Source organism: Pongo abelii, chromosome 8 (assembly GCF_028885655.2).
Source record: "Pongo abelii isolate AG06213 chromosome 8, NHGRI_mPonAbe1-v2.0_pri, whole genome shotgun sequence".
NCBI lineage: Eukaryota > Metazoa > Chordata > Mammalia > Primates > Hominidae > Pongo > Pongo abelii.
This window is the reverse complement of record NC_071993.2, coordinates 51038492-51064130: the sequence shown is the minus strand read 5'-3', so window position 1 is coordinate 51064130 and position 25639 is coordinate 51038492. Positions and strand designations below refer to the sequence as shown.

Genomic DNA, 25639 nt, shown 5'->3' with positions numbered 1-25639 from the left:
TTGGGTTTACTGAAGTGTTTATTAAATGGGATCTGACAGCTCTGACATCACACTTTCTGGTTTGCTTCTTGCGACCTGGTCATCCAGTTCTGCTGACTGGGGCTTCGAGGACAGAACCACTCTGATGCACAGGAACGTCAGAGGCTGGCCATGTCTGTGCCATGAGGGTGTCTGTGGCCATCGCATTCCCCTTCCACAGATGACAGGGGAAAGACGCCTGGCTCCTCTGCACTTAGGCTCTTTCTGTGCACAGGGGGCCTGCCTGAGACACCCGGCCCATCAGCCATGGGGCACCATCCTTGCCTACCACCTACCTATACCCATATCCCATATTGTTCACTCTTCCCTGACTGTAGACAGTCAGGTCCTGAGGTCCTGCCTTGATGGCAGCTGAAGAAGCAGCTCTGCAGCTCTCACCATTGAGGGCTTGCAGGAGTGTCTTGATTAGCCATTTGTCATTTGATTGGTGAGACCTGGGCTACTGCAGGAAGAGCTCTGCTTATCTGCTTATCAGGAACACCTGCTGCATTTAGGCCCCAAACTGATACTAGCTTCTGGTTGGCCATTATTTTCATACCTTTGTAAAATATCCTGTAGGGAACATTGAAACGTGTGCAAGCGCAAACACAAGTTTCTCATTAGACCGTAGAGCGCGCACTCTAAGACTTGTTCTATAGAGCTTTGCGTTAGCCCCCACAGGGACTGAGAAGCCACAGGACTCTTCCTCCTGACTGCTCCCTCGCTGCAGTTGCCATGAAGAAAGGTGTTTCTACTCTTCCTGGCAACAGCCTCACGGACCCGACAACAATTTTTAGAATTAAAGCCTATATTGCAAATCCTTTACAGATTTATAAAGGCATATCTGATTCAGATGTCTTTGTTCCTTCTGGGTTAACTGTCACTTCCGTGGCCCCATGGCAGAGAACTTGCTTGCCTGCCCACTTCCTCTTATCCTCCCATTTTCCCTCCTCTTCTTCCCCCCTCACTTCATTTTGAAGAAATTTATATTTATCACCTATTCTGCTACCAAGTGCCTAAACATGGCACTGCAACTTCTCTGTGCTGTGCCACCCCTGGGCAGCCTCTGTGGTCCTGCACACAGCAGACATTGCCTTCTGGGCCCTGGCATTCACTGCTTTCAGTTTGCATCATCAACTTGGAATCTTGGAAAGGCCATGTGGTAAGGAGGCTGGAAGTCCCCAGCCATGTTTCTGGAATGAGCTTTGCTCATCTTGCCTGGCTTTCCCACAGTGAGCACAGAGCGGCATTGTTTCCCTGAGCAGCTCAGCCCCAGCCCTAGAGCATGCAGAGAATGTGGCCCATGGCCCGGCTGCTCCCATCAGAGGCCTGCAGCCTCCCCTCCCGACCCTGAGCAGTCTTGGTTGGTCAAGACCCACGGCCACCTTCTCCTGCCTTAGAGATGCTTAAGTTACTGACACTTTCCTGGGCCTTCAGAGATGGGTGGACCATAGGTTCTTCACTGAGTGTTGTGCCCTGGGTCAGGAGTAAGAAAAGCCCAGAGGCTTTTGCTGGGCAGACATCCTCTGTCCCTTCTGGGCTGAGTCAATGGCACCTGCAGCCTCGTGCGCAGTGGCAGTGATGGTCTCGTTGGGGAAGCATAAGGGTTTCCCCATCTGTGGCCAGGAGGAAGGAGCTTGTGCTGGCTTGAGGTGGTGTGAACCTTGTTTGTGCCTCCCTCGAGGCCTCTGCAGAAATGCTGGCCAGTCACACCTCCTGATGGCCTCACGGGCCCAGCCAGCGTGGGGGTGTCTGGTTACCCCTTGAAAAGCTGACCAGAGAAGACCCTGAAACTCCAGGGAGGGCCATTGAGCTAGGTAGACCCCTCACTGAGCGTCCTCCAGGCTGGAGCAAGCGCTCAGAACAGGCCAGTGGCTGTAAGAGACGACAGGAAGAGTGGGGCCTGGGGAGGGGGAATGATGGGTGTCGTGTCAGAGGTGGTCTCCTCTGGCTCACTGTCCCCATCATCCAGACCTTCGGCAAGGGAGGGGACGATGCGGACAACATTGTCTTCAAAATGCACCTGCTTCTTCTTGGCCAGGGAGTTGGCTGGCTCCAGGCTCAGCTCCATCAGGGTGTTGGGGGGCTGGAGGGCACTGGGCTTCTTGGTCCCCTTCAGGATACTCTTCATGTGGATGAAAAGGGAGCTGGGCCCCTCCTTGAGGGCCCCATGGAAGGTGTAGGTTTGCTCTGTGTCCCCAGAACCGGTGGTGCTCACAGCGCTGCTGGAGGGGTCTGTGTACCGCTCTGGGGAGGCCAGCACCTCGGGGGCAGCTTTCCTCTTCTTTCGCTTGCTCAGAAGGAAGTAGGCCAGGCCGGTGATGATGAGCATGGAGCCTGGAAAAGAGCCAGAGGTCAGGGCTCTAGATGAGTTGCGGAAAAAATCCAGAGCCCTTGCAAGCAGGTCGTGCAGCAGGGCTCCTGCAACCCGGTGCTGTGTGGCCATTCACAGGCCCCTGTGGCCCTGGTCCTCTTGCCTGGCTTGTCCTCACACCCCACATCAGATTTGGGGGTCCACTTGGAGGCTGGGACGGGGATGCTAAATGGCAGGAAGGATGGAGGCTCTGCTTTTCAACATGGTCTCCCTGGAGGGCTGTCTTCCCTGTATTGTAGATGGGTTCATGAGGAGGGGGCACAGTTTTCACAGAGAGGAGAAAGACACTAGCAGAAAAGGTCGTGGATGAAACTGAAGAGGTGGGAGCAAGAAATCCTGGGTTCTGTGACCAGAAACCAGCTGGCCAGTGGTGTGCACCCAGTGAAGTGGAAGTAGGAGATGAGGCTGTGAAGATTTTCTGTGGTCCCACCCTGAAGTGCCTTTCAACCCAGGCTGAGGAGTTTGGACCTGAATGAGTAGGCACTGGGGAGATTCAGAAGGGTTTGGGCAGGGAAGTGGCCATGTCACACCCTTGGGAAGCTCAGACCACACATGGTCAGTGGGAGGAAAGGTGAGGTCCCCTTTGCGGTTCCACTTCTGGACGGCTCTGTGAAGGAAGGATGCACTTCTTGGGACATTCCTGCCATTTGATCAGCATGGAGGATGTCTGGCATTCCCGTGATTCCTCATGTCCACCCTCTAGGTCAGAGAGGGCAGTGGGGCAGGTAAGGTCCCTGGAGCCACCACTGGAGCTAGACTTTGAGGGGCTCAGCTCCTCCTGCTCAGAGTCCACCTGTGCTGGGGCTGCATATCTCTGCCCCTGTGCTCTTACCTGGGATGGTCACGTGCCAGACCAGGACCGGGTGGAGGAAGCAGGCCACCGACAGCAGCACGTAGGCCAGGAACTTCTGGAAGCAGCCCAGCCAGTGGGCTTTCTCCCTTACTCTGTCTGCCAGGGACCCTGGTTGACACCTGGTGAGAGGGAGTCCAGGTTAGCATAATGTGTCCCAGGAAAACCCCAGCAAGACCGGATGCCATGGAGTCTGGGCCAGGCCCTGCTGTGGGCATGCTCTGCAGTGGGCCCTGGCTGAACAGGAAGCCCTAGCGGTCCTTGGTGTGGGTTCCACAATGAGTGGATTTGCCTGAGTCCCTCTGGAGGGTCCGCAAGTTTTTGAAAGGCTGCCCAGACCTGTTTTTCTGGTCGAGGGGGAAGCAAGTTAAATGTTCTCAGGATGCTGCATGAGTTAGTGAGGAAGACAGCTGGAGGCTCAGGGCTCACTGGGAAGTCTGCACTAATGCAGAGAAAGTGTGCAGTTCGGGAGCCACCTGCCTGGGACAGTTGTGCTTGTAGTGCGCTGCACAAGAGGCCTGGCCAAGTGAATGAGCAGGCTGGCACCCAGCTGTGTCCTGTTCACCCAGCCTTGCCTAGGCACAGTACAGTGTCAGCCCAGAAGGGCTTCTTTTCTGACTGTATACACAGGGACCACACATAGCCCTGGCAGAAGCCTGATGCTGAGCAGCTTCCTTCAGGGGCGCTGCCTCCATGCTTCACAGGGGGCAAGTGCCTGCCTTTAGACCCAGCGCCTTCATCCTCTGAATTGGCCTAGAGCTGGGGCTCTACACAGCCGCATCCTGCCCCTCTAGCTTTGAGGGAGTGCTCAGGCTGTCCAGGTGGCCCAAAGCACTGCTCTCTTATGCTCAGCAGGCTGGACTGCCATGGCTCACTGGTGCCCCCTAGTGCCCATTCCTGCGTGTGCATGGTGGCAGGGTGCGGTGGAGTCCATCCAGGGTCCATTCCTCCCCAGCCTTCTCCCCAGCTGAAGTTTCAAGCACGCCTTGGCAGTGGAATTCAGCAGAAAAGGGAAAGCTTTCTGCCTTAGGGCTGGTGAGCCTGAGAGGCAGCCAATGGCCTTGCAAGGTGCTGGGACAGCTGGATCTGAAGACTGGCTCTCTCACTGACCACCCAGGGACCAGTGTCTAGGTTCTGAGAGCCGCAGTCCTTGGTCTCACCAATGACAGCTTCCACATACTGAGTGTAGGCTGGGAAGCAGCAAGGGCCTCATGAGATCCTGCAGGGTCTGCACTCCTGCCCCACGAAGGGGTGTAGAGATGTATCGCCCCTGACTTGCCCCCGGGCCCTAGGAAGAGACAGAGCCAGTTCCCAAACCCAGGTCTGCTCACTCCCAGCTGGGCCTTCTGCAGGGTCCTCACCCCATGGCAGATGGCTCAGACACTGGGGTCCAGTGACTGGCTGCTCCTGGTGAGGGGGAGCTGGACTTCTCTGGGGATTCTGGACAAGGACAGGACCTGAATGAATGTGTTGGTTGGTTCTCTTGGTTGGGACCAGGGCAAAGAAGGCAATGGAGCCCCGTGGGCCTGTGCCCACCTCCAGGCCAGGTTGGCTGTACCTCGGTGGGGGGCTCCTGTCCATGGTGGCTTCAGGAGCAGGACATCCCCTGGTTGTGGGCTCTTGGGTGGAGACATCTATGGTGTCTGGGGCTGGGGTGGACAATGGAGGGGTCTCTCTGGAGACTACTTACTGGAAGCAGATGGCCAGCAGCTGAGCCACAAAGTAGGCCCCTTCGCATATGGAGACAGCGGCTCCTGTAAACCTGCAGGTGGAGACAGGTGAGGAAGGCTGGCACCTCTGTCTTCCTTTGCTTTCCTGAGGGCTGTCTTCTCACACATGGTCTCCTGACATCACATCTACAGCCAGTGGACTGACCTGGGTTCCCCCAGACAACATTCACCACGGGCTATCTCTAGGCCATGGCCTGTTCTGGACTGGGACATGCTGGGGAGAGGTGGGGTCTGGGGTTCAGAGATGGGTGGGGAGGGCACCGTGGCCAGCAGGTGACATGGCCTTCACCTGGCACCCTGTGTGACACTGGCAGGCACGTCCTTCTACCTGCTGGTCACCAGGATGGACACCCACTGCCTGTGTTCCAGCCGTAAACCTGGACCTGTTCCTGAACATTTCCTTCTTCTTTTTCCTATTGTCCAAACAGTCACCAGGAGCTGTTGATTACATTCCTTCAATACCTTCCAAATCGCTCCTGTTCTCTGACCTCATGGGCATTGCCTGGGTTCAGGCCCTGCCCCCTGGACCCCCGCACCAGCTCCGCTTCCTCACTTACCCCAGCCCTGTCTCCTGCTCCCCCACTGTGTCACTCTGGGCTGCCTGACACCTGAATCTGATCATGTTCCTCCTGATACAGGTGCCTCAAAGGCTCCTCGTATTCCCAGTGTGGTCCAGGGACCCTGCAATCAGCATCTCCTGAGGAATGTGTAGAATTCATGGCTCCCAGGCCACCCCTAGACTCACATCAGTATCCTTGGAAATGGAATATGTACTTACAGATGGTCTCACTGCCTATCCTCCAAGTTCCCTTGACAACACAAGAAGCTATCAGGTGCCAAAGGGCTTTTGCACAAGTGAGTTCTTCCTGGAAGGCCTTCCCCTTCCCTCTCCAGTCTGTCTGGTGACCTCCTCTTACTTCTCCAGTGGTACCATACGACCAGAGTCACCAGTCTGTGAACTCCCAGAGAGTGTTCCTTGTCTAATTCTTCTGTACAGCCCAGGCTCACAGTGTGTTGGGCTTATTGGGCTCCATTAATGAGCATTGCAATAAATGAAGGAATGAAAGTGGATAGTGTTGTGCAGAAAGTGGCTTGGGGTCAGGGTTTCCTCAGAGCCATGGGTGTTTCTAGATTGTGTGATCACAGATGAGAGTTGTGACCTTTCTGTGTCTCAGTTTCCTCAGCTGTAAACTGGGGTTATTATAGTGCATCAACAGTAAAACTGTTCTAAGAATTAAACGATATTTGTAAAGCACTTAGGACCATGCTTGGCACACAGTGATTATATGAATTCTTGTTATCACTTCTCTCTCCCTGTGATCAGTTAGATCATTTAGTGATCTCCACTCCTCTCCCTCTCTATGCCTCCCAGTGTGAGCCTAACCCTTACTCCTTGGTTTTAAAATGATAATAACTAACATTTATGTAATGATTGTTATGGGCCAGGCATAGTTCTAAAGGCCTTACAAATATCAACACATTTAGTCCTTGCAACAATTTTATAATAAGCACTATATTATATTATAATCAACACTATAATTATTGTCAGTTTACAGATGAGGAAACTAAGGCACAGAGAGGTTTGCTCCATCACCAATGGCCCCTTAGCAGTAGCAGGGGGAAGATCAGAACCCAGCACTCGGGCTCCAGAGGTTGTATGCCTAACAGGCACATCAAGACATGTGCTTTGCAAGATAATTGCCACTGCCTTTTTCTATGCCCTGGGACAGAGGGGTGTATCAAGGCTTGGGGAATAAAGCGACTCATTCAGACTTCCTGTCTGGTGCTATTGAGTGGCAGGGAGGGACAGACAGGGCAGGTACTGAGTGCTGATCCTGTGGGTGTTAGAGAGCATGGCACAGCGAGGGGCAGGGGACCCCAGGCTGGACTAGACCACCCAGAGACCACATGGGCATAGGGTCCCCTCGAAACAGAGACAAAACAGGGTTCTGGGCAGAAGGCAGCCTGCATTCACCTGCCATGGCCTGACCTGAGAGTTAGGGACCCACTGGAGAGGAGGAAGGCCCGCCTGCTTCTGGATCCCAGGGCAATGGTGCACAGCAGCTAGGTACATGGTCAGTTAGACATGGAGGGTGTTCAGAACCAGGAGAAGTCACTGCCAGCCAGCAGGGGCTCCAGGCTCAGGGCCCAATTGCCAGGGCAGAATGCCAGGAAGGAGTGTCAGGCACTGGGCAGGTGGAAATGGGTGGAAGGTGCTTGGGCACCCAACAGAATGAGTGAAGCTTGGAGACGAGGCCATGCTGGTGAGTTTGAAAAAGAGTCAGAAGCCCCCGGCTGTACATGAGTGGCAAGAAGTGAGGCAGAGGCCAGAATATGGCACACGTTGTGGACCAGAGGTGGTGGAAGCCCTTGAAGGTTGTCAGAGAGATCTGTGTGTCTAGACAGCATTGTGGAAATGGGCTCGGAGGTTGGACCACATCTGGGAGATGACAGGTGTGAACCCCCAAACACAGTAAGGAGCCTGCCCTGAGGCAGGAGGGTGGAGGCTGCTAAGAGCACAGGTCAGCAGCCACCTGAAGGTGGAGATGGATCCTGAGGAGGGAGGGGAGTGGAGGTCACAGCCTGGTGGACCCTGTAGGCAGAACAGGACATTTGTGGGGCAGCCTGGCAAATTGTTATCTATTGCTTCTCAGTTCAGTAAGCTCTTCAGGATTTGGGGTGCTAGAACACACAGCCTTCCTATATCATTAGGAAGAAACTGCCAGAAGCCCCTCAGGATGGGGCTGCAGAGATGCTGGGGCAGAGACCCAGGTTCTTCTAATCCCCTGGGACACCACTGCACAGGGATCACCTTCCTGCCAGGACACATTTACAGAGGTAGCTGGTAGTGGAGAAGAAAAGACATTGTCTGGGGAACAAAAGGGTCTTGGGTTTGAATCTGGATCCTGCTGCTCATGAGCTTGGTGATGTGGGCTAACCTGCTTACTCCTTCTGAATTTTCTCATCTGTGAAACTAGGCCAATATGCCCTTCTCCTACAGTGCTGTGAAAGTTAAATAACATAATGCAATTAAGACATTTAACTGTGTTTGGCATGTAGAGAAGCTCAAATATATATTCCTTTGACCTGATTCCCCATTCTCTAAACAAGAGCTCAATTAATATTTGCTGAATAAATAAATGATTGATGAGATGCATGGATGGGTGGATGGATGGATGGATAGGTGGGTGGATGAATGGATGGATAGATGTATGGATGGGTAAATGAATAGATAGATAGATGGGTAGATAGATAGATGGGTGGGTGTATGGATGGATGGGTGAGTGAATGGATGAATAGATAGATGGGTGAATAAATGGATAGGTGGGTGGATGGATGGATGGTTGGGTGTATGGGTAGTTGGATGGATGGATGGATGTGTAGGTGCATAGATGGATGGATAAGCAGGTGGATGGATAGATGAGTGGCTGGCTGGATGAATTGGAAGATGGATGGATAAATGGGTGGGTGGATGGGTGAATGGGTGTGTGTATGTATGTATGCATATATGGGTAGATGGATGGATGGGTGGGTGGATGGATAAATAGATGGGTGGGCGAATAGATGGATAGGTGAGTGGATAGGTAGATGGATGGATAGATGGATGGATGGGCAGGTGGATGAAGAGGTGGGTGGGTAGATGGATAGGTAGCTGGATGGATGGGTAGATGGATGGATAAATGGATGAGTGGATGAGTGGATGGATGAATAGATTGGTGGGTGAGTGGATGGATGGGTGGGTTGACAAATGGATGGGCAGATGGATGGATAGATGGGTGGCTGGCTGGATGAATTGGTGGATGGACAGGTGGGTAGAAAGGATAATTCATTGATTTATGGGATGGTCTGCACAAACCGGGAGCTATTCTAGAGCCCCCCTCAACTCCCTTCACCCCTAAGATAGGATGGAATTCGCATGGGAAGGGGAATGCTCTGAGTTATTCTGAGTAGACAGATGTAGGGTGAGTTGAGCAGAACTTGCAGGTCAAAAGTGGCATGTGCACACATACTCACAGCAGATAGAAAGCCAGGCTTTTGAACTGGCCCTGGAGGAAGGTCTCAGTGCCCACGCCGATCAACACTAAGGGGCAAGATAAGAAGGAAGAGTGGGTCTGGTGCTCTACACCACAGCACTGCCCTGTTGAGGGTACCTCGGCTGTGGAGTGTGTCTTCTTCCTGGGGACTGACAGCCAAGTTAGGTTCTTCTCTTCATGACACAGGCAGCTGTGACTAGCAAGGTGCAAGAGAGCAGGAAGCCTTCTGGATTGCTCCCTGGAACTCCAGGCAGAGGCCCAGAGGTCTTCTGATTAAGCTTCCCCAGAGCAGCCACCCTTAGTGCCCCCAGCGACGGCCCACACTAATGTGCCATCAGCCCCTTGGTTCACAGCTGTTCTCTGTCACGTGCTGGGGCCCACCCCAGTGTGTGCTGTGTGTCTGGCTTCAGTGCTTGGCTGTGGATGGGTCCTGCCCCAGCCCTGTTCTCTTGCTTGGGTCACTGGTTGCTGTTGTGTGGCCTTGGTCTTGCTTGCTGAGGGGTGGCTGCAGGTCACACTCATTGCTCATTGCTTCGGACCCAGTGCTGATTAAACCCCTGGGCTTTTGCTCTGACAAGGAAATGTTACTCAACCTCACCTCTCCTCCTCCCCTTTCTTGGCAGTTGGTGCTGACCTTTCATTTGTCACAGGTGAATTTCATCTCGGACCTGCCTTTCCAGACTTGCTGTCTCTGGGTGCTCTCCTCACAGGGATTTGCTGGCTCCCATGGCTTCCCACAACCAGCACAGCACTGACCCTTGGAGTCCCTGATAGAAACATTCCAGGGGCAGTGCATCGGCCTGCTGACCAGAAGTCTTCCTGTCCCTAACTGACTACACTGCTGACCCTCTTTCTCTCTGGGCTCTGATGATGCCCCTGCTGTGTGCTGAAGGGTGGCTTCATCCTCTCTTCCTTCCAGTCAAAGATGGTGGGCTGGGCTGTCGTCCCCGGCTGCCTGGGGGTGGCCCCTCCTCCCTGCTGCTCGTGGCACTGCTTCCTGGCTTCCGGTGCTTCCTCTCTTCCCTGGCAGAGACATTGTGTGGGCTTCCATCGCCTGGTGTCTCAAACTGAAGGGGGCCCTTTGTCCAATGCTGAAACGCCTCTTCTAGAGAGCAGGGAAGAGCCTTGCACTGAAGCTACCAGCACTCCACCCCTCGATTCCGGGGGGTGTGGGGTGGGAGGGGCGATTGTGGAGTTACGGGACGGGGGAAAGGGGACACAGCACTTGGATCTAGGCAGGCGAGAAGAGGCGGTTATGTTTTCTGAGTGATGGATGGAGGGCTCTGGGGCTCCGCTCTGCTTCATGGGCGACTGCCCACATTAACGTGCCATCAGTCCCTTGGTTCACAGGAGGCGGACACCGGGTCACCCTCTCCAGGTTCCAGCTGACCTGCTGGCTCACCTGGGGGGAGGACAGATGATGCTAGCGGGCCACATCCCCCTGCAGTGTCAGCCTAACTGAAGAGTCCAAACTTACAGAGCACTTCAGAGCTTCCACAGCGTGTTGCACACGTCCCGGCCCTTCCAGCAGGCCCGTGGCACAGGAGTCCCACTCTCTCCATTTTACAGAGGAGGACGGTGAGGCTCAGTGGCCTGTGTAGTTCACTCAAGGATACATGCTGGACAGTGAGGGCCTAGAGACCGGGTGGAGGCAGCCAGCTCTAGGTGGTGCGCGGTTTCCTGCTACCCACTGCCTGCCAGCGTGTGTGCGTGTATGTGTGGACACGTGTGTGTGTGTAGGCTTGTGAGTGCATGTATGTGTGAGTGTATCTGTGTGTGTACATGTGTGAGTGTGTGAGTGTATGTGTATATGTGAGTATATATGTGAGTGTGTGAGTGTATGTGTGTGTGTATGTGGGTGTGTATGTAAGTGCATGTGTGAATGTATGTGTGAATGTGTTTGTGAGTATATATGTGCATATGTGTGTGCGTGTGTGTGTGTGTGAGTGTATTGTGTGAAAGTGCATGTGTGAATATGTGAGTGTATGAGTATATATGTGCACGTGTGTGCGTGTGTGTGTATGTGTGTGAATGTACATGTGTGAATATGTGAGTGTATGTGAGTATATGTGTGTTGTGCAGGCAAATGGCCATTTATTTGGTTTTCGCCATGTCCTATTCTCAGCACCCAGCATTCATTTGCTTTTTTAATCATTGCAGCAGTCCTATGAGAAGGTACTCTTGTTATCCCCGCTTTACATAGAGGAAACTGAGGCACACAGAATGTAAGTCAAACCAACCAACCAACCACGGATGGAGGCCCAGGTCAGATCCTGAGTTTCAGTTTCTCATTTTCCAGTTCATAGCACAGTCACCCAATCTCTCCGAGTCTCAGTTTCCTCATTATATCTCCTGCACACAGTGGTCATGAGGACCGTAGTGAGCTAACTGATACCAAGCATGTCACGGGTGCTCAGTGAATCACTGGCTGGGGAAGAAGTGCTTTCTGCCCTGGGCCTGGGAAGGGATGTTCGACTCCAGGCTGATGCCTGTGTTGAGCACTCTGTAGGGCAGGGATGGGCTCCACTCACATGACACATCATGTTGGCCAACAACAGGGCTTGTGGCAGACGACCAGCAGATGGCAGGAAAGGGTCTTGGGAACTCAGCTTCTTCCCTGACCTGCACCCGTTTGGCATGTGGAGAGCTATTTTGATGCCTTTTGTTTTGTACTCTTTAGACAAACAGAGGGTCAGCGGTCAGAGGGGCATTTGAGGAACACTGTAGAGACAGTGCTGGTTTGCATTAAAAAAAATCAAAAAATGGCAACAGAGAAATGAGAGCCGGATGGAAATCCCAGTTCTGTGTGTTATTACATACAAGTGGCAAGTACTTAACTCATCCAAGCTGTGTTTTCTCATCTGTGGAAGGGGCAGAATAAGTTACAACTCACAGAGTCATTGCTTGGATTGGAGAAAATTGCTTGGTTTGGAGTCTGAAATGCACGGCTTAGTGCCTGATAGATGTCAGGTGATCAATGCAAAGAGGTGACTCCCTCCCCCCACCTTGGCCCTGGCAGCTTTGCCAGTGTCCAGTCAGCCACTTTGTACTAAGGGGCGTGGGGTCACTCCCACAAGCTCCCTCCCAACCATAGCCAGCAGGATTCTGCCTGCCGAGACTGAGGGACGCCAGTTGGTGGGAGGAGGAGAGTGTGGGGAGCCAGGAGTATGGCTCCTCAATTTCCCCAAGGTGGAAGATGATCAGTGGGGCACTCATGGGAGGCTGTAAAGCCCTTTGATATCCAGACCAACGGGTCACCACTTTCTGCTCAATCCTCCCACTTTTGGGGTTCATGTTCCTGGATGCAGAGCATTCCAGGTTGAAACAATACGGACTCACACCGAGTCCCTCCTCTGTCCCCTGCTCTGTTTGCCTCTGGTCTCGATGTTCAGGCAGCTCTGCTGGGAGCGGCAGGCCCACCCACCTTGGGAGGCGGCTCCTGGCCGCTTCTCCGGGGCCCAGCTGGTCTACTGTGGTTACCGGTTGGGCCAGGCACTGGGCTCATGGCTGGGGTATGCTTAGTCTAGCAGGAGAGATGTGATGTCGACTGAGAAAAGTGTATTCAGTGAGGGCAGTGACCCAGGCTGGATGAGGGACTCACCCAGGAGCTCTGGGGCCAGACGGGAGGGGCCACTCGTGGGACTATCAAAGAAGATGAATAAAGATGAAGGTAGAATGGACTAGGAAAGCAGCAGAAATAGACCTGTGCAGATGGAGGGGCCAGGCACTGCAGGGTGTGGGGGCCCCTAACAGCAGAAGCAGAGGCACAGTGGGGGGCAATGAGCAGTGCATGTGGATCAAGGTGACTGTGGGGTTCTTAAATATTGGGCTCTGCAGTGTGAGCAGAAGGAACTCGTGTTTAGATTGGTATTTCAGAAAGCTCCCTGACCCCGTGCAGATGGTGAGAGACTTCGGTGATATTTGGTGGTGGCTGAGGGACAGAGACCAGCTCCAGGTGCTCCTGGTCACTCCCTATCCCAGCACAGGGTATCTGCTAGTTTCTTTGTTGACTTGGGCTTGAAGCACAGTTCTGGCTGTGGCTCCTGGTGGTGTGGTGCAGGTGGCTTTACTGTCCAGTGGCACAGCAGGGCGCTTGGCATTGAGGCCCAGGAGAGTGGAGGGTCTCTTCTGTCTGGGGACCCAGAGAAGAGGCTTCCCAGGCATAAAGCAGAAGGCATGCCCTGCCATTGCATGTTGATGTTTGGACTTTATCTGGGCAATAGGGGGGCAGAGGTGTGGGCTGGCCAGGAGGTGTCGGGGATTGGAAGCTTCCTGGGCGTGTCAGCCCTGTTGCCTCTCACCCAGGTGCCACCACACGCCATGTAGACAGTAGGCCCTCTTTGTACATCTTGTTTCATCTGCACATCTCCCAAGTGGGAACTGCCAACTCTAAGGTCTCCCAGTTTTCTCAGCAATGTGCTGGCTGCCATCTCTCAGGAAAGTTGGCTAAGAATGGTTTTGCTGTGAAGACACACCTGCTAATCCCTGAGGAGTGAGACCGACATATTGTGAGGAAGCCCAAGCCAGCCTTGTAGACAGACTTCTAAAAAGAGAGAGGGAGAAATGAGAGTGAGAGAGAGAAAGAGAGAAAGGAAGACAAAGAAAGAGAGAGAAAGAAAGAAAAAGAGAGAGAGAGGCACAACAGCCCCAGCTGGTTCAGCGTTGCACAGGACAAATGATGGAAAAAGTTATCTTTGACATTCCAGCTCCAGCAGATGTGACACAGACCGGAAGTGATGGACCCAGACAACAATCAGAACCAAAGCACCAGATGAGCCACCTCAGCCACGTGAGCCACTCCAGCCACCCTACCTGTGACCCCACCTGTGGCCCCAGTCATCGTGGAGTAGAGGTGAGCCGCCTCCACCGCGTTCTGCCAGAATTTCCGAATCACAATGTTTTGAGTATAATCAAATGATTGTAGTCTTACATCACTACGTTTTAGAGTGGGCTGTTATGCAGCCATGCAAGGGTAACTGGAAAAGCAGCTTATTCAGTCATCTAGCCACCTGAGGTTTTTGGCGTGGAAGTCTCTGTGTCTGGCCTGACTCCTTAGAGTAAACATTATATTCTGACTCCTCAGGAGTAAGCATTTCTGGGTCCTGCAGCACCTGCCCCATAGCCTTGGAGATTCAGGCTTCTAGGAATAGGGATGGGGTCTGGGGACTTCCACTGGGTCATGGAATCCTATTGGTGGTTTTATAACTTAAGGCTTCATAGAGGATCTGTGGAGGAGAACCCTGTGTCATCCAAAGCAGGTCCCTCCCACAGTTGCATTTTGCAAACATTCCCAATAGAAAAAGTGAAGAAAGCAAGAAGTGAGATTCCTTGCTGCAGGAATTTCGTGAACCTTATCCGACACTCACCCCAGAGAGCCACATTGGGCCTGGCTGTGGAAGCTCCTAGCTTGGTGTGCTGACTGGACTGTACTGGGAATAAAATATTTTTGGAAGGTATCACAGTTCCACATGACATAGATATAGGACCCCAAAGTGTTTTCACCCAGGGCCTGGAGTTTCCCAGGAGTTTTTTTTCCAGGGGACTGGTCTCCAGAATTGGCAGGAGGTGAACATGAAGTGTGGCCTGAAATTTAGTGGGGGTTTGAATGAAGAATGGGATTGGCACAGGTAAGAAGGAGCTCCTCTCCAGTCTGCTGAGCGTCTGTTCCTGGAGACTGCACATGTGGGCCCCTGCCCTTTCAAAGGCCTCACTTCAACGTGTGGATGAGGACGGCCCATTCCTTGTTTTGTGGAATTGGACCTTAGGTTTCTGCCAGTTTTCAGATTTAGGCGGGGCTCTGTGTTAAACACAAAGAAGTTATGACACCCAGAGAACTAGGAGCAGGGTGGGCCCAGAAAGACACCAGGGCTCAAAATTAAGGAGGCACACCTCCTAAAATTACAGAGGTGCTCATTCATTAAGGAGGTGTTCTCCCTAAAACTAAGAAGATATTTGCCATTAAATTAAGGAGGTGTTCTACAATGAAGGAGGTGCTCCTCTTAAAATTAAGGGGGCCCTCATTGTAATTTAATGTGGCCCTCGGTCTAAGCCCAAGGTGGCACTCCCTCCCTCAGGGGCAGTGTAGGCCCTTCCCTGGCCCTGAGAGTGGTAGCTCTGGCCCTGGCATCTAGAGATTTGGGAGGCCCAGGGTCTGAGGGCTTCTAGCTCCTCTTGGAATTTAGCCTGCGCTCTGGCCTTCCATCCTTCTCACAGGGCAGTGGGGCTGGTGTCTTGGAAGCTCTGCCTTCACAGGGTGCTAGTCCAGTGTGGAAGTGGTTGGCCTGAATCAGCAACTCACTAGAACAGACACCCCCAGGGCATTACCCTGAGCTGGGATCAGGGACTGAAGAGCTGATCTTTGGATTAACTGATCAATGATCAGGAGCCAATCAATGGAGACAAACAATGGGACAAAGGCCCTGCTACCCGCAGAACCAGAGCCTCATGACACCAAATTCTCTACAAGAAATAATCGCCCTGAGACGTGCTTCAGTCCGGCTGTGCTGTCTTTCCCACCCAGGTGGAGGGGCATGGGAACACTGAACAGCACTGCTTGACATGGCCATTAGTGGCCTTTGACTCCTTCCATCCCTCCCTATTATCCCACCTCAGGCTCCCCAGCTACTCTCACCCCAGCCCAACAGAGGTACCTTATGCCCACTCCAGCACAGCTCACCCCACGCCTCTGTCTCACTCCCTGCATGATCCCAGGAGGTGCCTTGCATCGCACCTTGATGGAACCATTCACGCACAAGCCTGGCCTCTCTCATCTTGTTAGCTCTTTCCCTCCAGTCTCTGTCCCTCCTGTCTGGGCCAGATCCAACCTTGGTACAAGAACTTTCTTCTCTCAGGGTCCAGGGCTTGCTTCTGTGTTGCTTTCCTGAGCTGTTTGTTGTAGTTCAGGCTTAGCAGAGATCAGAGATCCTGGGCCAAGAGCCTGTGGTACAGCCCTGGGCTGGGCAGCCACTGTGTGAGTATCCTTCTCATCCTGGAGCTCTGGTCTCAGCATGGGTGGACGAAAGCTAGGAGTGGGCTGAACCAGAGCAGAAAGAATACGGGGCCTGCATCAGAAAAGCCAAGTCCTGCATCCTCAGGAAAGTGATTAACTCTTTGGTCCGCATCTTCTTCTGGAAAATGGGGAAAATAAGAACATGCAAAATGGTGCCCACCACTGCTCAGTCTAAGTAAATGAGAGTGCTGCACAAATGCAGAAGATGGCTAGGAAAGCTATTATAAGAGGCAGGTGGTTCCCACCAGTATTCTCCAGTGGAAGGAGAGGGTTTATTCTCATCCTTTGCTCCCATTAACACACTTGTGGGTTTTTTTGTGGCCAAAAAGCTGTTCCCTGTGCACCAATGTTGCTTGTTGTTCACTAATTTACTTTGAGGTCCCTTCTCAAAGCCCAGTTGGGATATAAGTGACCCAAACTCCCATCTATCTCCACATCTCTTGTGTTAGCCCTCCATAACCCTGCTAGGGACCCCACGGGGCTCAGGCCAGCATGTTCCTGAGGCTGGGGCCATCTGCGGGGCTGCCTACTGAGGGGATATTCCCCTGGCCTCAGGCTGCTGCTGCTTTTGCCGTAGGGCTGACCTCATGATCCACTGTTGCTTATCCGTTCTGACTCCATGGGTTGAATTGTGACATATGTCTTGCATTCATTGTGATGCCCTTGGTGGTAACATGGGATGCTTCACAGTCATCAGAGGCCACACTAATCTTGGCACTGGATGCCCTGGGCATTGGATGAGAATTTTGTACTCACTGTTGCTGAGGGCAGCCTCAGAACCCACCATGTATATTTATTGCTTCTTTTCATTCTCGTCTCCTGCTGGACTCAGGGTGTCCAAGGACACCTCAGGGAAAGATGCTCCAGGCTGATGACAATGGGCGTGGATGGTCCAGGAGAGGTGGTCACCGCCAGGGTAGAGGTGACAAGCTAGATTTGTACCATTTCCAAGACTATGGAGTTGCTGGAAACAGTTGCTGTGAATTCACTGGGACAGTAAGGTAGTAGCCACAGGATTCTTAGCTCAGAAGTGGTGGCAAACAGTAAGCATGGTGGGGAGGTTTACCTACGTGTGGAGATCAGTTCAGCTGATATACATGAGCCAGGGTTCAGAGACAGTGTGGGAAAAGGGAAGGATTTCGTGGCAGATATTTCTGGACATTCAGTTGGAAGAGACTTCAGATTGAGCTCCTATTGAAACTGTATAGCAATTTGGGGGAGAACTGATGTCTTAACGATATTGAGCCTTCTGACTCATCAACAAGATACATCTCTGTTCATTTAGATTTTCTTTGTTATCTCTCAGCAATGTTTTCTAGTTTCTAGTGTAGTTCGTTTTACATCTTTTGTCAGATTTATCCCTAAATATTTCAGATTTTCAATGCTATTAAAATTGCATTTTTAAAGATTTCATTTTCGAATTGTTTGTTGCTAATGTATGGAAATACAGTTGATTATTATATATTAAGCTTGTCTTCTGCAATGTTGCTATTCCCTCCATTAGCTCAAGTAGCTTTTGGGGTAGATTCTATTAGATTTTCTATAGATGATAAAGTCATCTGTGAATAAAATTTTTCTTTTTCCTGGACAATCTGTATGCATTTTGTTTCTGTTTCTTGCACTGGCTAGAACCTCCAGTACAATGCTGACTGGACGTGGTAGAGTAGACACCCTTGCCTTGTTCCTAATCTTAGGAGGAAGCACCTGGTCGTTTAAGTAGAAAACATACATCTACATTTAAGTAGATGTATGTTTTCTGTAATGATCTCTTAAGGTTGAGGGAGTTTCCTTCTGTTACTAGTTTGCTGATGATAGTTTTATTTTAATCATAAAAGAATGTTGGGTTTTGTTTAAAACTTTGTGTCTATTTAGATGATAATATGGTTTTTCTTTTTTAGTTTTTAAATATGATGTCTTAGTCCATTTTGGCTGCTATAACCAAATCCCATATACTGGGTAACTTATAGACAACAGAAATTTATTTCCTATAGTTCTGGAGGCTGGGAAGTGCAAGATCAAGGTGCTGGCAGACTTGGTATCTGAGGGACCCCCTCCTTATAGAAAACTGTCTTCTCACTGTTACCGCACATTGTATGATAGAAGGGCCTAGGGAGCTCTCTCAGGTCTCTTTTATAAGGGCACTATTTCCATTCAGAGAAGGCCCTACCTCCTAATACAATCATCTTGGGTGTTAGGATTTCCACATATGAATTTGGCTGGGGGGACACAAACATTTAGTCCATAACACATGGTAAGTTACATTAATTGATTTTTCAAATATTAAAACAACCTTGCATTTCTGAGATGAACTCCACTTGATTATGATATATCATTCTTTCAATATATTTGTATTTGTTAAAACTTTGCTTAGAATTTTTGCATCTATATTGAGAAGAATATTAGTCTATAGTTTTCTTATAATATCTTTGGTTTTGGTATCCACATAAATACTAATTTTATAGAATGAGTTGAGAAGTATTCCCTCCTTTCAGATTTCTGGAAGAGTTTGTGTGGAATAGATATTTCTTCCTTAAGTGTTAGTAGAATTCACCTGTGAGGCCATCTGTGCTGATACCCCACTCTTTGGTGATGAGGAAGGACACTGCAGACCCACATGGTTCATTGGCACTATTGAGGATAGTGTCTCCCATGTAGAATAGCATCTCCCTTGTAAGGACACTGATATGGTTTGGCTGTGTTCCCACCCAGATCTCATTTTGAATTCCCACCTGTTGTGGGAGGGACTGGCAGGAGGTAATTGAATCATGGGGGCAAGTTTTTCACGTGTTGTTCTCATGATAGTGAATAAGTCTCAAGAGATCTGATGGTTTTAAAAAGAGGAATTTCCCCACACAAGCTGTCTCTCCTTGCTTGCTGCCATCCATGTAGGATGTGACTTGCTCCTCCTGGCCTTCTACCATGATTGTGAGGTTTCCTCAGCCACATGGAACTCTAAGTCCAATTAAACCTCTTTCTTTTGTAAATTGCCCAGTCTTGGGCATGTCTTTATCAGCAGTGTGAAAACAAACTTACACAGGCCCACAGGAGAAATTTCTTCTAGGTCTCAATGTCAGGGAGAACCGAGGTATTCACTTCCTATTCCTTCTCAGTGTTCAGGGAGAATGCATCTGCTCACCCATCCACATGGCAGGTTTCCAGAAAGCATTGTCCGTGCCCCCATTGTTCTCTGTCCATTCCACACACACCAGGCTTCTTCATCTGACTCTTACCTGGCCTCCTGGGGGGCTTCCTGAGCCCCTTCTTCACAGTGTCAGCCACTTATGTCAGACAACGTTTCTTTTTGTTCACAGCCCTCTTCAGAAGGCTGAATAGAACCCAGGACAATCTTGAAAGAGCTGTCATCCCATGAAAAATAAAATAGGGCTGCCATCTTTCCTCTGGTTGGCTTACTATATGTGGTGTAGAAATAGCCAAGTTCCTGTGGGCTGATCTTCACAATCCAAGCTCAGAATGTGATGGGAAATGTTTCCCAGTATAATGCTCTTTACAGTATAGCCCCTTCCTCCTTCCAGCCTCATGAGTCACATACTGCTTTGCTCCTTTCCTCAGATCTTCCTTCTTCTTCCTTCCAACAAAAGGAGCCTATAACTCATGCTACACAGTTCCATGCCCTGCACGTTCCTCTAAAATTAGTCCGTGCTGAGTGAGAATCTATGTGCCAGGCAGCTTGCTACTTTAGCCATTGTTTCATTGAGCCCTCACAACTCCAGAGGGTAGATACAGTGGTTGTCCCAGGACACAGACCCACCTCCCAAATACTACGCTGCAGTGCTTGGTGCTCGGATGTGCACTTACTAGTTTGCTTCTCTGTCCAGCCCATATGCTCCCACAGGGCAAGGTCTCGCCATTCTAATCCGTGTGTCTACACTGCATAACTGGGGACTCAGCAACAGTTTGCCAAGTAAATGAAACCCAATTGAAGTTTCAGATTTCTTGTTATAAATCTAGAAGCAAGGCACAGGCACAAAGTTGTGAAAAAAGAAATGTTTGAACCAAATCCTATTGCTTGTTGGTGGTAGGTGGGGGGAACAGAGGGAGGCAGATTCCATTTACTTGTGGAGCCAATTGTAACAGAAAAGGAAAACAGTCAACATTCACTTGGAAGGTCTGAAAATGCAATGTGGGCTCACTTGGGTGATAAATCTCTTGCGAGGCGTTGGAGTGCGTGACGCTTTCTTAAACAGCAGGAGGTGGTCATGGGGATATACATGTAAGAGGGGTGAAATTAGCATGGAGGGCCCCAGATGGCTGCTTCAGAAGCATTTGTTTTCCTGAAGGCTTTGAACAGGGCTAAGGTCAAACTATGCATTTGCTGTATCCTTTAAAATATAATGAGAACAGCTGGGTTTTAAATACTTCTTTTCTCCTAATCTACATTAATAAGCCAATGCTCTAACTGTGTGGGAAGCATGGGAGCAGTTGAAAACGTGGCCGTGTCCATTATATAGAGAAACAGGTTAATGGGTCAAAACCTGGAACAAAATAAAACCCCTCAGTGATCCCAGGTTGATCCCAAGCACTCAATTTGTGAGAAACAGCACATCAGCCTGACAAGCAGAGTTCACTCAGAATGGCTCTGCCTCCATCCCCTCATGCCCTGCTGGCTCTGCCATGCCCTTTGCTTTGGAGCTGCCATAACACAGCCCTGTGTTTGGGCAGAGTGGAGTTCCAACACCAGACCTCTGTCTCCTGGCCATGTGACCTCTGCCAGGTTACCTCAATGTTCTGAGCTTCAGTTTCCTCATTTGTAAAATGGGACTGAGCCCAGCACTCCAGCCTCTCAGGCATTTGTGGGGCTGGAGCGAGACAATGACCATAATGCATGCAGTCAGCTCTGCACCTCTGGACCCATCAAGGCAAGCCCTACTGTGATAGTTCCCTCTGGAAATGTGTGCAGATTTGTCTGTCCCCAGATGGGTTCCAGGAGCAGGTTTGGCTAGAGAAGGTCATGGTGGTGCTGGTTAAAGCATGTGTGGCAATCTTGAGACAAAGAATGGATAGCTGCAATGAATATCGGTGTCTTGAGATTTAGAAAGTGTTTGGTGATCCTTGACTATGTGCTTCAGTGTACGTGTGTCCTCACCATGACCCCACCTGCCTGATCAGAACTGACCAAGGGCAGGAGCATGAGGGTAGAGGATGGGGAAGTTCTGATCAAGCCTCTCTCGCTCTTCTCTGTATGTTTTGCATCCTGCATCTTGGGGTCATCAAAATACTATGAGACATGCTTTTTAATCCTGATTCAGGTAGAGGAAATAGCGATTAGGAGTGGAGTCTCAGGAGCAGACCATCATCAGGTAGAACTTTGTCTTCTTGCTTCCTGGTGTGAGACCCTGAGCAAGATGCTTCACTCCATCAGGCCTCAGTTTTCCTTCCTGTATAGTGGGTATGAGGATGAACATGATGATGCTTCCAATGACAGGAGGATGAAATGCGATACTGCATTTAAAATACGTAGTGCAAAGCTTGGGCTTTGAGTATTATTTGAGTAAATACTCAAATAATCATGTTCATTCTCAGCAACCCCTGCTCTGGGCAGAGGCTGGAAGAGTGAAATTCAGCCCTGGAGATGGGGCAGTGGGGCCTCAAGCTGGAGCCTCTTTGCTCTGAGGGAAATTGGGAGGCCTTGCTCAAGTGCCCAGAGACATTTTCTGAGCAAGCCTCTTTTGGGGAAGCCCATGCACATCTGTGTGTGAGGACACAGCCTCAGGGGAGGGCTTTCTCTACAAGGCGGGGCCTGGACGGCCTGAGAGGTGCCTCCTCTGCCCCACAAAGGGGGATCTTCCCATGCTCTTCCTGGCCACCTCAGCAGGGGCTGGGGAGTGGCGAGGGAGTTATTCAAGATTCCCCTGAGGTTAAAGAGTAAGAGGATGGCTGAAGTTCAAAGGGAAGCCAACCCTGCCTTCCTAGCCTGCAACTGGGACCAATGCTGTGGGACAGGTCCTTTCTCATCTCACAGAGGAGGAGTGCCCTGGACCGCTGTGCTCCAGTCTCAGTTAAACCCATTTCCCAGGACCCCTTTCCTGCCATTTGGTCTGTGCTGAGAACCGGTCACAGGGCTGAGCCTCCTCTGGGGCCTGAGTCTCACACTCGGGACATCTTTACCCTGTCTCCAGTGGACAGGGGGAGAACCTGCTTTGAGGGATGGACAGGCAGGAGCTTCGATATCCGCACAGGGGGATGTGGAGTGCTCACAGCCTGTGTGCCATTTCCGAGCTGTGTCTGCTTCCATGGGTGGCAATGGATGCTGCGTCTCAGCAACTGAGGCACTTAGACATCACACGGGCGCATGCATGCACATGGACCCATGGGCGCCTGCCCCCAACCCCCACATCCCGAGCCAGGGAGGTGATACAAATGAACCCGGTGTAAACAATGCGGGAGTGGTCTGTGACATCCTGGAAACCACATGACTGCTCCAGAGGGAGGGAATTTTCTAATTTTAGAAACACTTCCACCCAGGTGCAACTACTCCAGGCCTGTTTATCCCAATTTGGTGGCGGCAATGATCCATCTGTGCTCTACAATTCCTCATGATATGGGTCTGGACACTGAGGTGGGGCAAGAATGGTCTGCGGGACTTCGAAGAATCCTAAGGAGGCTTCATCTAAAGGCTGTGGCTTCATCCACAGTCATAGGGCCTTGACATGCTGGCAGAGGCACCCACCAGGTGCCCTGAGTGCTTTTGACAGCACTGATCCTGTCTGCAGGGGGTCCAGGGAAGAGGCTGCTAATGAGAGGCTGTAGCCTCTTAGCAGCTGCCTGGTCCCTGCAGGTGACACTCTGAGTGCCCTGTGACATGGGTCACATGTCTTCCTGGCTTTTAAGAAATCCACACTCCCTACCTCCCTGGGGTTTCTGTAAAGTGAGGCCCTCTATTTCCGGTCTTATTTCCTTTCTAGCAGCAGTGCCCTTGTAAATGAAGCCTGGATTTCTCAACAGAGGATTTCAACAAAAAAGAGGCTTAGGAGAATAAGGAATTTGCAAATCTTATGTACTGGAAATAGGCCAGGAGTTCAGTGATGCTGGAAGAAACTCGATATTTGCCCAAGAACACCAAACCCCTCTCTCTAGCCTCCCACTCGCTCCCAGCACTCTAGAAAGCCCAAGAAAGATGATTTGAAAGCCTGGCCATTAGAAGGGAGCTCATGGTTATTTTTAGTCTGAATCTCCTATCAAAACCAAGAGGGAGGCCCATTCTCAGCATTAACAGCAGTCCCTGTGTGGAGATAAAGGCTGTGGTTAAGACGAGCCCTATGTGCGCGCGCACGGGGTGTGTCTGTGTGTGTGTGGGGGGGGGTGGGGGGAGTGTCAGGGGCTGCAGACTCTTCCTGTGACTGAGATAAATCAGACTGTTAAACTGTCTGTAGCTAATCCATTAGAAGGATAGGTACATACATCTCAGAACAGCCTCTCGACAGGAGGTGGGTCTCAGCTCTGGGTGGAGTGTGGCTGGGGGAACTGTGGGATTCTTGGCATTTTACAGATTTGGAAACCAAAGCCTAGAGGGAGCAGGGTGGACTCAGATCAACAGACACGGAAACCTATTTAGGGTGGCCTTCCTCTCCCCAGGATGGCTTGTTTGCTTGTTGAGGATCTTGGCCATCATTCCCTTATGTGTAGATGACAACGTGGTTCTGAAAGTGGCTGGATCTGGCTCCTCCATCAGTGTCTCCACTCAGAGCCTCAGCAGAGCAATTCTGAACCTCTTCCTGCTGCCTACTCTGGAAGACAGGGAAGGTTTTGGCCAGAGCCCTGACCTTTGTGAAAGTTGAAGGACCAGGGCTCCGGGCTGGCTGTCCCTCTGACATGCAGCATGACCTTGGGCAAGGTCACCACCCGCATTTGAACTCAGGTGCCCCATCCTGTAGCAGGAGGGGTGGGGTTAAACCATCCAGCAGCCCTTCATGATCTAACTCATGGCTGAACCCAGCCCAGTGCTCCTGAAATGACCCAGCTTCCCATTGAGCTCTGGAGTGTGTCATGGGGGCTTCTGCTGAGAGGTTTTCATCCTCAGTTCCACTTAGCCATGCTCAGTTCCTGCATCCTTAATCTGTGCAAACACCTGGCCAGCAGGTCCAGTATCTCCATCATACAGATCAGAAAGTGCAGCCTCAGAGGAGTCAGGGGCTCCCCAAGGTCATATATCACGCAAGTGACTGGGGTGGGGCAGGAACCAGCACTATGTGATTTTGACCTAGGAGAACTTTCCCATTTGGCAAGACCCGTGGGTAAGCTTTTGCCCAGTGGTGGGGAAGGGCTTTGATAGGGGGTGTGTCTCTTCTTTGTCCCCAAGGGACAATGTGGCTCAGAGTTAAGGGCTCAGAATTCTGCCTGTTCACTTCCCCAAAACAGATCCTGGCCCTGTAGGGGGAATGGGGCTAAGGGTTGGGCCTGCCCTGGGGAAGCGAGCAGGCAGGGCTCAGGATGGTGGCTGTGGGCTCTGCTCTAACAGTCTGCCCTCCTGGCCAGTTGAACAGCCCTGTGATTCTGCTGGGTGAGGGAGGGAGCCCAGCATCTCTGGGAAGCATCTCTGTTGCTAAGACCACAGTGTATTCCTGCAGTCGGACCGCAGACAGGGGTCTGGGTTCCTACAGGGTGTTCTGTTAACAGGTTCCAACATGGACCCGAGGGAAGCCTGTGATCTCCATGTCCAGCCAAGCTCAGCCTGTCCCCCCAGGGCAGAGCTGCTCATGACTGGGAATTCTCTGTCCATGAGGTAGGGCTATGGTTTGAGTAAAGCAGGATGAGCTCAGTTGACCTTTTGTAGCTACACAGCAAGGCCCAGCCCTTTCTACCTTCACCTTCTGTCTCCACCTCCATCTCATGACAACTCTCTGAGCAGGTGGGGTGGACCCCTGGAATCATTTTGCAGATGAGGATCTTGAGGCTTCCCAAGGTCACAGGGAGGGTGAGTTGCCAAGCAAAGATCCAGCACCCAGCCCTCTGGTCCCCGGCCTAAGGCTCACCCCACTGCACCTGCTGCTGCTCTACAGAGCAGTGTTTCTGGGGGTCTTGGGAAAAAAGTCGAAGCACAGAAGTGGCTGGACGTGCCTGCTGTCTCCTGGCCACCTCCCACCCCTCAGGCAGCCCTATCTGCGGTGCCAGTGTGCAAGGATCAGCAGCCAGGAGGCGGGGTCTTACCTGCAGCAGTGGTGATGCCCAGAAGCCGGCAGGTGTATTCCAGCCCAGTCCAGAACACCTGGAGCTTCATGGTGCCAGGGGTGAGGACAAAGTCCTGGCAGGGCGGGCAGCAAAGTCTCCGGCCCTGAGATGCTCCCGAACACCCTTGTGTAGGTAGGAGGCTGTGGCTGTTGGCTTGGGGCCCCTGCACACCGGGGCCCTGCCTTCCCAAACCAGTCCTGGCCACCGCAGCCTGGCCGAGGTGTGAATAGGGCTCACCGTCCCTGCTCTCAGCCCGTGCCCTTGCCAGGCACTCAGCTTAATCATTACCTTGGAAGAATGCTCCCGCTGCTCACAACCCCAGCCTGGGCTGGAGCCGCTCAGCCCCAGCGCAGCCCAGCCGCCTGAGATCCGTGATTAGGGCTGGGCTGGAGGCAGTCTGGAGCTGGCAATTAACCATTTCTGGCTGGGAGGAGGGAG

General features: G+C 51.6%; 1 protein-coding gene across 5 annotated transcripts; it reads right to left on the bottom strand.

Annotated features, from left to right (window-relative positions):
• TMEM72 (transmembrane protein 72) lies at window positions 1-25438 on the bottom strand. 5 transcript variants are annotated; one of them, XM_054522198.2, is made up of 6 exons: window positions 14373-14565; window positions 11538-11680; window positions 8987-9053; window positions 4933-5004; window positions 3225-3364; window positions 1-2355 (listed from the first exon to the last, which is right to left on the bottom strand). In XM_054522198.2, exons 1-6 carry the CDS (start codon window positions 14474-14476, stop codon window positions 1877-1879), a joined length of 1005 nt encoding a protein of 334 aa, XP_054378173.2. In that variant the 5' UTR covers window positions 14477-14565; the 3' UTR covers window positions 1-1876. The 5 variants fall into 5 exon arrangements, with proteins under 5 accessions (XP_054378173.2, XP_024109822.2, XP_054378175.2 ...); XM_024254054.3 differs by lacking the exons at window positions 11538-11680; window positions 14373-14565 and adding an exon at window positions 25181-25438; XM_054522200.2 differs by lacking the exons at window positions 11538-11680; window positions 14373-14565 and adding an exon at window positions 15737-16602 and having other exon boundaries at window positions 7-2355.
• Between the last annotated feature and the right edge of the window lie 201 nt (window positions 25439-25639).

Bases quoted from the DNA above. Each gene is read 5' to 3' on its own strand.
- TMEM72 (XM_054522198.2), bottom strand. From the start codon at position 14,476: ATGTGGAACTGTGATACCTTCCAAAAATATTTTATTCCCAGTACAGTC. The intron at 9,054-11,537 runs GTGAGTGGAGCC...CTTGCCCCTTAG, and splicing joins TGGCCAACATGATGTGTCAT to TGTTGATCGGCGTGGGCACT. The intron at 2,356-3,224 runs GTAAGAGCACAG...GCTCTTTTCCAG, and splicing joins CTGGCACGTGACCATCCCAG to GCTCCATGCTCATCATCACC.